The 12,276-nt window shown below is 46.3% G+C and overlaps 1 protein-coding gene across 10 annotated transcripts in view; it reads left to right on the forward strand.

The window, feature by feature from the left end:
• The first annotated feature begins 4,289 nt into the window (after nt 1–4,289).
• LOC8036305 (piezo-type mechanosensitive ion channel component) overlaps nt 4,290–12,276 on the forward strand; it is an 82,264-nt gene continuing 74,277 nt past the window's right edge. For 5 of the 10 annotated variants that reach the window (XM_040207904.3, XM_040207905.3, XM_040207907.3 and 2 more), the window contains exons 1-3: nt 4,506–5,019; nt 8,307–8,490; nt 8,787–8,879. In XM_040207904.3, the coding sequence (XP_040063838.2) occupies nt 8,427–8,490; nt 8,787–8,879 (157 nt within the window). In that variant the 5' untranslated portion in view covers nt 4,506–5,019; nt 8,307–8,426. Of the gene's footprint in view, nt 5,020–8,306; nt 8,491–8,786; nt 8,880–12,276 lie in introns of all 10 variants that reach the window. The other 5 variants (XM_040207901.3, XM_040207906.3, XM_040207902.3 and 2 more) reach the window with 3 other exon arrangements.

Here is a 12,276-nt window from a genome sequence, read left to right on the forward strand (position 1 = left end):
TCATGTCTGTCTGTCCATTGATGTTCTCTCCCTAAACCCTGACCATGCCTCGAGAGCTGGGTAAAGGAGACTGATCTAAAGAATTTTGTGAAATGACACTTGCTTTCTGGTTCTAACTGAGCACAACAGTGGTTTTCTATCAAAACGCCCTTGCTCCCAAGGTTCCTGTTGCAGCCACGTAGTCGTGCCTGGTCCCATCCGAGCTCCACCAAGGGGCCAACCACTTGGTACCCATAAACATTGAGAAATGTCCGAGGAATTGCAACGGTGCACTATGGCATCCAATCGTCCGATTAGGGACTTTTTCCAACGAAAGGCAACAAAGCAGAAAGTTCCAGAAAACGCCTCCGATCCCGAAACTTCTAAAGCCAAGCGTTCACCTGATGAAGAATCCATGGTGTGTGCAGACACAAAGGAACATGAATTTGAGTCAAGTCTTTGTGATGGCAATGACAGCGGACCGATTGCCAACTTTCGGAATTAAGCACTAAGCCCAACCTCCTGGACTGAAGAAGTGCCACCAGATGTAGCTCGAACAGCTTATGATATACCATACAGCTCTGACTAAGTATGGTGGCGACTCCAGGACCTTCCAAGTCCAACTAGTAAACCAGCTTCCGTAGTTTGAGTGCAGCGTGTCTTCGAACTCTGCTTTTTGTTACCCCTGTCGGATGTTTTCTGGGCAAAAGAGGGGCAGCGCTGTTTTTTGTGACAGAGGGGTCTCGAAACTTGAAGAAGCAGAAGGACTGCGACTCCACTCCAACTGTGGGGCACACAAGATGTCCCAAGCGTAGACAGATTGTGGTTTTGCTAGCGTTGCTGAGGCTGGCGGCAGCATGGCAGCGTGCTGAAGACACGTTTTCTGCTCGTTCGTTGTCATTCGGCAAAGAAGTTTTTTAAGACCCTGTGTAAGTGTTGACTTGGCGTTGAGAACACGTGGACATTTTTATGAACGCGCAGTGCCGCAGGAAAAAGGGCACAACTCATCGAAAGCAAGTTTGGCTGGTCTCGCGGCGTCGTCAAAGCTTCCTTGGCACGCCGAAGTGCAAAGGAAGCTGCTCGTGTTCATCAATTGTGACTGAAAGGGAGTTTTTGCTCGCCTTTACTTTCATATAAGGAAGGCAAAGTGACTAGCTTTTGAACAGAAATATTTTTCACAATGACACATTCTTTAATATGTCAAGTGGCCACATTTATTATGGCCTATAACTGAAAAGGAGCGGAATAATAATAATAATATTTACAGCTATAACAAAGTTGAAGGAGCAGTCGTAATTATTTCGTTATAACCATTAATTTGTAATAGTCATTGTCCATTTCTTCCCACTATTAGCAAGCAAGGAGAATTATGATTGCTTTGTTATATCCGTTATTTTGTTATATCCCATTTTGTTATAACGAGGTTTTACTGTAGTGATAAGACGAGGTGCTCTGGGTGCCTCGCAAGGCTAGGGGCAGGTAGGTGGGGCCCGTATGCAGGAGCGTCTGCTAGCCAGCCATCCAGAGCCAGTAAGAATAGTGATGTACGCTTCTATGTCGCACCCACCCTGGTCGCACCGAAGAGACAAAATTGCTGCATTGTGCAAGGAAGCTTTAAATAGTAATTCATAGACTTATACAAAAAGAAATACTGCAATGCCTTAAGATAAAGACTAATCCATGACTAATAATATTTCGTGAAGTGCTGTCGTGGCCGTGTGTTCGAGTTAGTCTCAATTGTGCTACACCTTCTTTTGTTTTTGACTGACTATTTATAAAAAGCGCTAATGAAGCTATTAAAGCGGTACCATCAATGTTTCTAGATTACCTCAGTTGTGGAACTGCCGTAGAAGGGGGCACCCCTCTCACTAACTTCAGTCTGCCTCCCGTCGTTCGAAGTGAGTTCTAGATTTTCTTTTCATAACTGAGTTTCATAGAGTATGTGGAACGCCATCCAGACGCTTTGCTTCGAAACATACGTATCCCATAGAATACACTGCCGTAACCAAAGCAGCCGTCCGGCGCATCGAACGACGGGAGGCGAGTCATGGTGGTGTGAGGGGGTGGTGGGGTACTGCTCGTGCATGCAGTGTCTATGAACTAATCTAATAACATTAGGTATCATGTTCCGAAGACGTGCATAACATTTCACGGGAAGATAGGGTTTCATTTGTCAGTTTGAAACTCCCAGTAACACGAATTCCCGTCGCCATGCAGATTTGCTTTGGCCACGGTTTTTGCCCGATAAACTACAGGGTGAGACAAGGAGACGGCAGGCTCTTTAAATCGACCGGAAAATTCGGTTTCTTAACCTATCGCGCTACGACTTTGTGCAGCGTTGCCCACAGATGGTGAATTTTTTTTGTAAAATTTGCAAAGAGCGAGCTTACCTGAGGAAAAAGTAAAGAAAGAAAAAGGCCTAGCTCCTATGGAAACTGCGACGCCACTGGTCTGCAAACAACACGGCGCCGTTTCGCACGGGAGACAAGAGATGGCGCAAGTGGTCGCGACGCCAATTGCCGTCAACGAACGAGCAGACGACGCCGAGAGCCAGCGTAATTAGTAGACAAGGAACTGCAGTTCCTTGTTACCGGGCCTGTTTTAGAGCGCAGCTCTTAGGGGCCCGTTCCCGGCTTGAGCGGCGTCGCCGTCGGCGTAACCAAGGTCATCCCAAGGTCACTTGACCCCCAAGGTCATCCCAAGGTCACGTGACCCCTCCCCAAGGGTCACGTGACCCAAGGTCACTTGACTCCCCAAGGTCACGTGACCCCCGATGACGTCATCAGTGACGTCACTGATGACGTCACCGGCATCCGCATCGTCATCATCACTGATGACGTCATCAGTGACGTCACTGATGACGTCACCGACATTTGCATCGTCATCGTCACTGATGACGTCACCTGCATCGTCATTGTCATAATCACTGATGACGTCATCAGTGACGTCACTGATGACGTCTCCGGCATCCGCATCGTCATTGTCATCATCACTGATGACGTCATCAGTGACGTCACTGATGACGTCTCCGGCATCCGCATCGTCATCATCACTGATGATGTCACCGGCATCCGCATCGTCATCATCGCTGATGACGTCTCAGTGACGTCACTGATGACGTCACCGGCACCTGCATCGTCATTGTCATCATCACTGATGACGTCATCAGTGACGTCACTGATGACGTCTCCGGCATCCGCATCGTCATCATCACTGATGATGTTACCGGCATCCGCATCGTCATCGTCATCATCGCTGATGACGTCATCAGTGACGTCAATGATGACGTCACCGGCATCCGCATCGTCATCATCACTGATGACGTCACCGGCATCCGCATCGTCATTGTCATCATCACTGATGACGTCATCAGTGACGTCACTAATGACGTCATTGGTATCCGCATCGTCACTGATGACGTCATCGGCATCGTCACGTGACCCTTCTAGGTCACGTGACCCCCACCCAAGGTCACTTGACCCTCCCCCCCCCCCCAGTACCCTTCCCTCCTCCTCCTCAAGAGCTGCGCTCTAATTCGGCGTTACAGGGAGTTGTAAACGGCTTTCACTTTTTTGTTTCTGCGACTGTAGCCGCCTGCGGAACGCGCGCCGCTTTTGAGTCGAAAAGATTGTCTGCTAAAGACGCTGGATATCTCGGCGCCGTATGCTCGTTCGTTGGCGGCGTTCGTTGCGCCATCTCTTGTCTCCCGTGCGAAACGGCGCCGTGTTGTTTGAAGACCGGTGGCGTCGCTGCGTTTCCATAGGAGCTAAGCCTTTTTCTTTCTTTACTTTTTCCTCAGGTAAATTCGCTCTTTGCAAATTTTACAAAAAAAAAAAAATGCACCATCTGTGGGCAACGCTGCACAAAGTCGTAGCACGATAGGTTAAGAAACCGAATTTTCCGGTCGATTTAAAGAGCCTGCCGTCTCCCTGTTTCACCCTGTAATGCACGCAGAGAGCAAGTTCATCCAGTTCATCTGCTTCTTTTGCAGGGGTTTTGGTGACGTCAGAACGACGTCGAGTTTTGATTGGCTCTGATCGAAGGATGGGGTAGACCTCAAAGCAAGCTGCCTTGAAGTCTACCCACTATCCTTCAGTTAGAGCCAATCAGAGCTCGGCGTTCTGACGTCACTGCAACTCCTGCAAAAGATGCAGATGAGCTTGGTCTCCACATTCATTGCAAAACGTATGCAAGTCGTAAAGGCTATGCATAGAGCAAGTCGTCTGCTTCTTCTGCACGTCAGAACGACGCCGAGCTCAGATTAGCTAATTTGGTTGAAAGCCCTCAATGCTAGATGCCTTGTGAGCTCTGACATCATAGCAACCCTTGTGCAAGAAGCAGATGAACTTGCGCTCCGCATATTTTTCATAATGAGAATGGAAGTGAGGCAGAAAACAAATATTTAGTATTATATGGGCAAGCGAGGGAAATTTCGGCCGAAATAGAAAAATTTCAAGTGTCCGCTAGGGAAATTTTGACTTCCCGTGTTGGCAGCACTGGTAGAGCGGCTAGAGCGGAGCGACTTGATCGCTGTTGACTTGATTGTTTCGTCCAGCTGTTCTGTTGTTCTGCATGCGGCTCTGGGCTGATGGGTTGTGACTTTTACCTAGCGCTCACTCCAGACAGCGAGTTTCGCCCGCCCATATTTTGACGCCCCTCACCAATATACGACGAAGATATGCAAAACGACGTAAGTGGGACGGCGCTGCGGTGATCCCGCCAGGCAACTGTGCACGACACTTGGAAGTTTCTGCCGAAGCGTGATTGAACGTAGCTGCTATCGGCGCGATCGATATCTGGACACGTCCGGTGTGTGTGTGTGTGTGTCCGCGCGCGTTATCGGCGAGACTGTCAGTACAGTAGTGCCCGCCAGGTGACTGAGGTGACGGCAGTCCGGCCCTGTGGTCCGGCCTACAGTCTGGACCTGTGGTCGGGACGATGGTATTTCTTGGGTTTCGGGCCGTTTGACACATGGCTTTCGTCACTGGGTATCGTTCCCTCGGGACCTCCTACCCCGGCGCTTCGGCCGCTGCCGGCCCGGTAAGTTGACCGAGGCGCATCTGGTGCGGCCTATTTCTGTCACACCGCCCCTTCTCCCGTCGCCGGCGTGCTACGGGCGAGGCCGACTCGCGAGCTTTGCGACAGGCTCAGCTCCCGGTTTCAGTCACGCGTCCGACAAGGTTGAAGCAGGGACGCGTACACACTTTGCGCGCACAGCTGCGTAAAATTCGTGGAAAAGCTGCGTACACACGCCTGTACGGAGCTGCGCTTCCCCCGTGTCGGTATGTGTCATCTACTACTGATAACGAAGTGCCCGGGTGTCGGATCGGTGCGTGCGACAAGGAACGAGGCGTCCATATCTTACGGCACATATGTCCTCATTCACGTCTCTGGGTCGGAAGCAAAGACGTGGTATTTTCTACTACCTGCGGGATGGCACAGCGCGGGTCGCACAGAAAGGTGCAAACCGCCCAACCCTACAAACCAGAGAAGGTTTGAGTTAGTTGTCATAGACGTGGCACGAGCAGGTTTAAATTTCGGGCGGTTTGTTACCATAATCCTGGAGCACGTTGGTAGGTTTTGCTGTTGCAGTCCAAAGCCCTATCGGCGGTTCCTGATGGGAGTGTGCAAATATAATAAGAGACTTGGAAAATAACTCTTGGTAGTTCCATGGAGGGGCATCGAGCTCGATTATTCATCTAGGACATTCAACTTGGCCGTACAAAAAAACGCTGAGGGAGGACCTGTTGATGTTGTTACAGCAAGTGTCGTATCTTGCCTTACAGCAGGATAATCTTGAAAACCAGTCTCAAAGATAAATTTTTTTTTTTTTTTATGGTATTCCAGACTGAGAACAAGTTGTGGCCTGTTTCTGAACAAAATATCACGACGCTGTGTCGCGATAACCTCAGTTACAGTCTTGAACTGTCCACTGTGTAACGTGCTCATAGACAGGTGCCTTCAGTTCGCAGTAGAACAGACCCATAATAGTTCCATTTAGGTCGTTCAAGACCAAGCCAGAACTTTTGCTTCGTAGCCCCAAGCTAACGAACACATTGTTAGTCTCGGTGATCATTTCTCACTGAGGGTGCGTACGGAACATAAGAAACTACTTGATCGGTACCATGGCTCAATCCAACTGTTCTTAACTCTGTTTCCCTCAAACTGCACTGTTTACCGAAACAATAATCACGGTGGCTATGTATTTCTGCTTGTAAATCGGAGCTAGAACAGCACTCCCAGAGACATTAGGGCCGTGTCTTGTGAGACAGTCTTTGGGAAGATTTCTCTTTCCCGTGGTGAATATTTAACAGTTAGCTCATTTTTTATAGACCTCCATCCAGCACTGTCCAGCCTCTTCTTTCACATGCATACAGTGCATTAACAGGAGTTGATCCGGGTCAGGTTGTTTTGGGCAGAGATTTTAATCTTCCAGATTTTTTTTGGTTAAACCACCGAGCCGTGATTAATAATTTTGTCTGTTTATTCCATGTTTTTGGATATTCTAAATTGCTTCGATTTTTATCAGTTTGTCACTGTGCTTGCAAGAACTGGTGTTAGTCGTTCAAGGGTTTTGGACTCTTGTCTCTCTAATTCTAGGTATAAGTGATGGCAATTGTTGCAACTTTTAAATGCACCAAGATATCGAAGCCAACCTAAAAAAGTTTACATGTACAACAGAGGCGATTCCGGTAGCTGGGGTTGTGATCTTATGCACTTTTTGGTTGAATTCCAAGTGTAGTGTGTCGACTATGTGAATTTCCTGTATAATATCTCTGAGGATAAGATACAAGAATTGGTCGAAATTTATGTTCCATCCAAGATAGTCTGTGCAAAGTGCAAGCAAGATAAGTCATGAATCAATTCAGATATTAGACGTTCAGTAAACAAAAATAAACGTGTTTTCACACAATATAAGAAAAGTAGTCATTCACTTATTTTAGACCACCTTAGAAACCTACAAGGTGAGCTGAAAATAAGTAAAACTGCACAGTCAAATTACTCTTTTTTTTTCACTTGGTCATGAGCTTGCTGTCCCAAAGAACTATGAAAATATGTTAAATCTCAAAGAAAGGATCTGGCCGACATTCCCGCCCTAATGGTCGATGGTGAGCTTGTTACATATGATAGTGCAAAAGCATCCACTTTCAATATGTATTTCAAATCTGTTTTTTTAACATTCACCCCTACATCTTTTCTATCTACTTTTAACAAAACTACCGTAATATCCCGAGAGATGCCTCACCCCCGAAAAATAACCCACCCCTATTTTTAACTTGATTTGCTATTTTTTCTTAAACAACGAAAGATAGCCCACTTCTAGTAATCAGTGTTTGGATCAATGATGGCCACGGAGTAAATGCTGCTAGTTAGCTATGATGGGATATAAGCAAACATTGCTGTCTGGGAAGTACAGTCATCTTTGCTTTATTGCCCCTTGCCGCTATAACAAGTTTGGCAGGAACATATGACCTAAAAATAGCTTTTTTTTTAAACTTTTCTTGATTGCACATCGAAAGTTGGCCCACTCCTAATTTTTTACCCGATTTGCTCTTGATTTTAGGTGGGCTATCTCTCGAGATATAACGGAGTGGGAAAATGAAGGAAATTACATTTTACCACAGCGGAATAAGAAAATTACTAGGCAATATTAAAGTAGGAAAAGCTTCCAGACCCGGTGGAATCCCCAACAATGTATTACTGTTATTCATGAAATCGCTGAAAAGTAAGTATGTCCCGGATGATTGGATATCCGCCAACATAATCCCAATACACAAAAATGGTAAAAAAAACTGTTGAGAACTATAGGCCCATATCTCTTGCAAGTGAATGCTGCAAAATCGTGAAACATGTGATCTATTCTAACGTGCACCACTTTTACAGTTTTGTGTTTAACCGTTTCACTTTTACAGGTGTTTAGACATTTTTAAAGGTGCACCACTTTTACACTTTTTCAAAAGCCCACATGTTCAAGCTTTCTCTTCACGCATATAAAACTAATTTCATATAAACCAAGTTTACTGGTAGATGGAACCATGTAAGCAAAACCAGTTAGTGCATGCGTCACGTCGCTGTTATCCTCAATGGCCCCTGTGGTAACAGTGCTAGGGGCACAACATTGCAGAAATGAATGTTGTCGGGATAACTCGTTTAGCATCGGAATTTTCGCAATCTATGAAACCCTTCAACTGTGTTTGCACGGGTCACTGTCTGCACACAGACACATTACCCCACCTACCATAGATGAGTAAGACAGTCCGGTGCCTTCCCTCCCCTGGATTCCTGTCCTCCATGTTTGAAACTGAAGCATGCCATTCTTCTTGCAGATGCAGAATGGCGGAGCAGAGAAGAGCTCGGTGATTTGAGGGCGAGGAGCGCGTTTGTCACGCTTGGGACCGGTTTTCCTTGCACGGGCTGTGGATTGGTGCTGAAGGGGCAACAAAACCATGGTTCGAGCGGTGGTGTCGCAAGCGCTTTTCCGCGTTGCACTTCCCATCGTCTTGCTCCTGGGTGAGCTCGCATTTTTTGTTCTGTGTGTCTCACGCATGTTCCGTAAGGATTTTTGGAGGGCACTCTGGTGTGGAAGTGTATGCTGCAAGCAACAGTAAATTTGGGATATTTGAGGGAGGGAAATTTCCTAATTAGGGCTCAACTGTCCTGTATACTTTTGTCACTTATCCTTGCCACACGTGCAGAATGTGTCTTCATACTAATTCAGTTAAGAGTGATTATGCATTTTGTTTTCTCTCGCACGTACACCTCGAGTGCGAGCAGTGACCTCAAACTGTTCCTTGTCTTTGCTGCAGTGGTGCTCTTTCGATACAATGTGTTCTCCTTCGTGTACCTGCTCCTTCTGCTTGCCAACCCGTTGCTGCCTGGCCCCACCTCTCGACATGCCGGTGAGGGATGTCTGTCTGTTCATCTGGCACCATCTGATATTGTGCATAGGACTGGCTAGATCATACAATTTCTGCTGTATACACCTGGCTGTTTGATATTGAGGCTTTACTGTGCCAAATTGGATGCTCTTGAAGGGCAACTCCGCTCACTTCCGAAGATTTCGGGCCGAGTGATTTCGCATTAAAAAGCCCTAGTAAGAGACACTGCGTCATTTGCTTCGCGAAAAATGGGATATATATTTTTAAATCTAATTTTTAACACTAGCAGAAATCAAAACCGAATATTCGGCTCCGTCCGACAACACTTGCCTCGGGCCGCAAAGAACATGGCTGTCACGTGGTACGAGATGTTACGTGATCCTTTACGCAATGACGGGCGGGATTGGGGCAGGCGTGTGCCTGGTGCAACTGTCGTCTGCACTGCACTCTTCACCATGTTTTGGTGTCTACGACATTCAATGACGTCTTTATATCTGCGGCATAAGTCTGCGCACATAGTGTCCGTAGTGTGAACAAAACTCCGGGAGACAATAATCACAAATGGTGAGTGGGTTAATAGTTTTGTAATTAGCGGCAGCACACTGTTGCGCGAAGCAGCGTGAACGCAGGCAAGGGGCTGGCTTAACTTGTTTCCCAGTGATACACGCGCCGTTTGAAAAGGGTGACCCAAATCGCGCGAGCTCTCCGCGTCGTGCCTATAGGAGGTATTTACTGGACGCCATGTTTGAGGTAACTGCTCACAGCGCATGCCCGGGAAGAGTTTCCCGTCGGCTCTTGGGCAACCGCTCGAGAAGAGGGGAAGGTGAAATCCTCTTATCACCGAGACTCTCCTTTGTAGGACCCAAGCTTCCCCAGACGTCGCTATTCTCCCATCTAGAAGATAATAGAAGATTAACTTGCCACTCAAAACTCTTACAAAAGCATCGTTCCCCTCTCTCTTCCTTGGTGGTAAGAAAGCAGCAGCGAGCTCAGCTATGACCGCCAGTGAATACTCCCTATAGCCAATGCCAGTTGAGGTGCACGACGTAGTGCATATAGCTTTACTCGTGACGGAAACATAGCTGGATGAAACTGATCAGAGGCGAACTCCCGATTGCTTCCAGCCAAATGGCTCACAAATTCTTACCTGTGTAGATTACCTCTCAGTACTGAAACCGCGGCCACAATCATGACTGTTGCACAATTCTCAGAGTAGTGAAGCCGCTTTTACTGGAACAGACACATTTCTTCAGCATTAAAACATGCAAACGAACTAATTAAGCCAGATCTAGTAAAATATTGGGTGTCTCAAAGAGCGGCCAGGCTCTTTAAATCTACCGCAAAATTCAGTTTCTTAACCTATCGCGCTACGATTTTGTGCAGCATTGCCCACACGTGCTGCATTTTTTCTATTAAATTTGCAAACAGCGAACTTGACTGAGAAAAAAAGTAAAGAAAGAAAAAGGCTTAAATCCTATGGAAACCCGGCGAAGCCACCGGTCCTCAATCAATAGGGTGCCCTATTGTTTGAAGACCGGTTACTTCGCTACATTTCCATAGGAGTTAAGCTTTTTTCTTTTTTTACTTTTTCCTCAGGTAAGTTCGCTCTTTGAAAATTTTATAGAAAAAATGCAACACGCGTGGGCAACGCTGCACAAAATCGTAGCGCGATAGGCTAAGAAACCGAATTTCGCGGTCGACTTAAAGAGCCTGGCCGCTACTTGAGACATTTGGTAGTTGTTGTGGTATGCCAGGCTTACGCCAGTCCCGTTATGAAAACAAGCACCCGCACAGCACTTCCGTAGGTCTGTACCTGGGACAGTTCTTTGCTAAAAACTTCTTCGGTCAAGGACATCTTCCGCTATGGACCTCGGTGGACGCAAAACAACTTGCACCCATTAAAAAAAAAAAAAAAAAAAAACTGGCAAAGTTTAACGAGCTACTCAGTGTGTCAAACGCTCGCCGCAAACGTCGGCAGCCATGTTTGTTACCATTTAAAACCAAAACAGAAAGGATGATCTTTTGATATTTTTTAAAACAATAATTACTCTAGTTATATAGTTTGTTTCTCAAACAAAAAAAAAATAGACTAAGACTACCGCGGCACGGAAAAACAATTTCGCAATAAACATTCCGCATGTCAGTCTCCAACCAATGAGAGCGGGCTACCTCCATCTAAATTATGTCTAACAATGCAAATATTGCGGAAAAAAAGCACTACCTTTTCTAAGCAAAAATTGTGAAAAAAAAAATGTGTTCAAAATAGACCCATTTAAGAGTCTTGGAGAACATAATGGCGCTTCACGACAGGGACGAAGAGTAGGAATGAGACAACTCAATGCGTTAACTTCAACTGGTTTGATCGTCAGAAAATCGGTTAGCGCATTGTGTTGTCTCGTTCCCACTCTTTGTCCTTGTCGTGAAGCTCTATTATGTTCTCCAAGTTTCAGTACCAACTCGCCCAAGAATCCGCATTACTCAACTTCATTTAAGAGATGTTTTTACAGCGGAGCTGTTAAGGGCTAGGTTCCCCAGGATCGTGTCCGTGTATGTCGATACAAACCTACCTGGACAGCTACTGCCATCTATAAGCGACGACGGCAAGCACACAACCTGTATGGTTTCCGCCGTCGCTCGTTGATGGCGGCAAACTTTCCAGCTATAATAGAAGAATGGATAGTTGGGCGCGTTGGTGGGAATTCATTGTAGGAAACAGCGCGAAAAACAGACGACTAAGAAGAAGCACACAGTGTATCGAGTACAGCTCTGCTGGTCTTCCTTCACGAGAGTGGAAAAGCTGAACGTTTTTTTTTCTTTGTTTTATTTTAGTGTTTTTTTAAGCATTTTAGCAATTTTTGTATAAAGAAGCTCTGAAAGTGTGCATAAATGCAGTGACTGGGAATATTTTGTGAACATGAAAAGGGTCTAGATAGGGTGTTTTCCCAAATATACCTCGCGTCTCCGTAAAGGACACATGCAAAGAAAAAAAACTTTTTTTTTAAAACAGGCTAGATGGGAAAAGAATATTATAAAACAAATTTACAATGAAGAAGAGAAAAAATTTAGAGCTATATTTACGGCGCAAAATTAATTTGTAGTTGGCGCCTGCATGAGCCGCCGCTGGTCACGTGGTAGTCCTGTGCGCTGCATCGCCGCCGCCGCACACTGAGCGTTGTGCGACGCCACTTCAACGCGTTACTCCACGTCGCCGCCACCGCACAAGCTAGTCTGCTTCGGGGCGCCGCCGCCGTCGTCTGACCGGCGCACAGGTCTATCACGTCTGCTTGCGCTTTTTCAAGAGTTTCCTTTGGGCTCTAAAAGCTATTTATTAATCTTAATTTTTTGTTATACTTCAAACAAAGATGAATAAGTTACTTTTAGAGGCCATAGGAAGCTTCTGAAAGAGCGCAAGCACCAC

The sequence above is a fragment of the Ixodes scapularis genome, unplaced genomic scaffold, assembly GCF_016920785.2.
Source record: "Ixodes scapularis isolate PalLabHiFi unplaced genomic scaffold, ASM1692078v2 PGA_scaffold9__187_contigs__length_104089568, whole genome shotgun sequence".
Lineage (NCBI taxonomy): Eukaryota > Metazoa > Arthropoda > Arachnida > Ixodida > Ixodidae > Ixodes > Ixodes scapularis.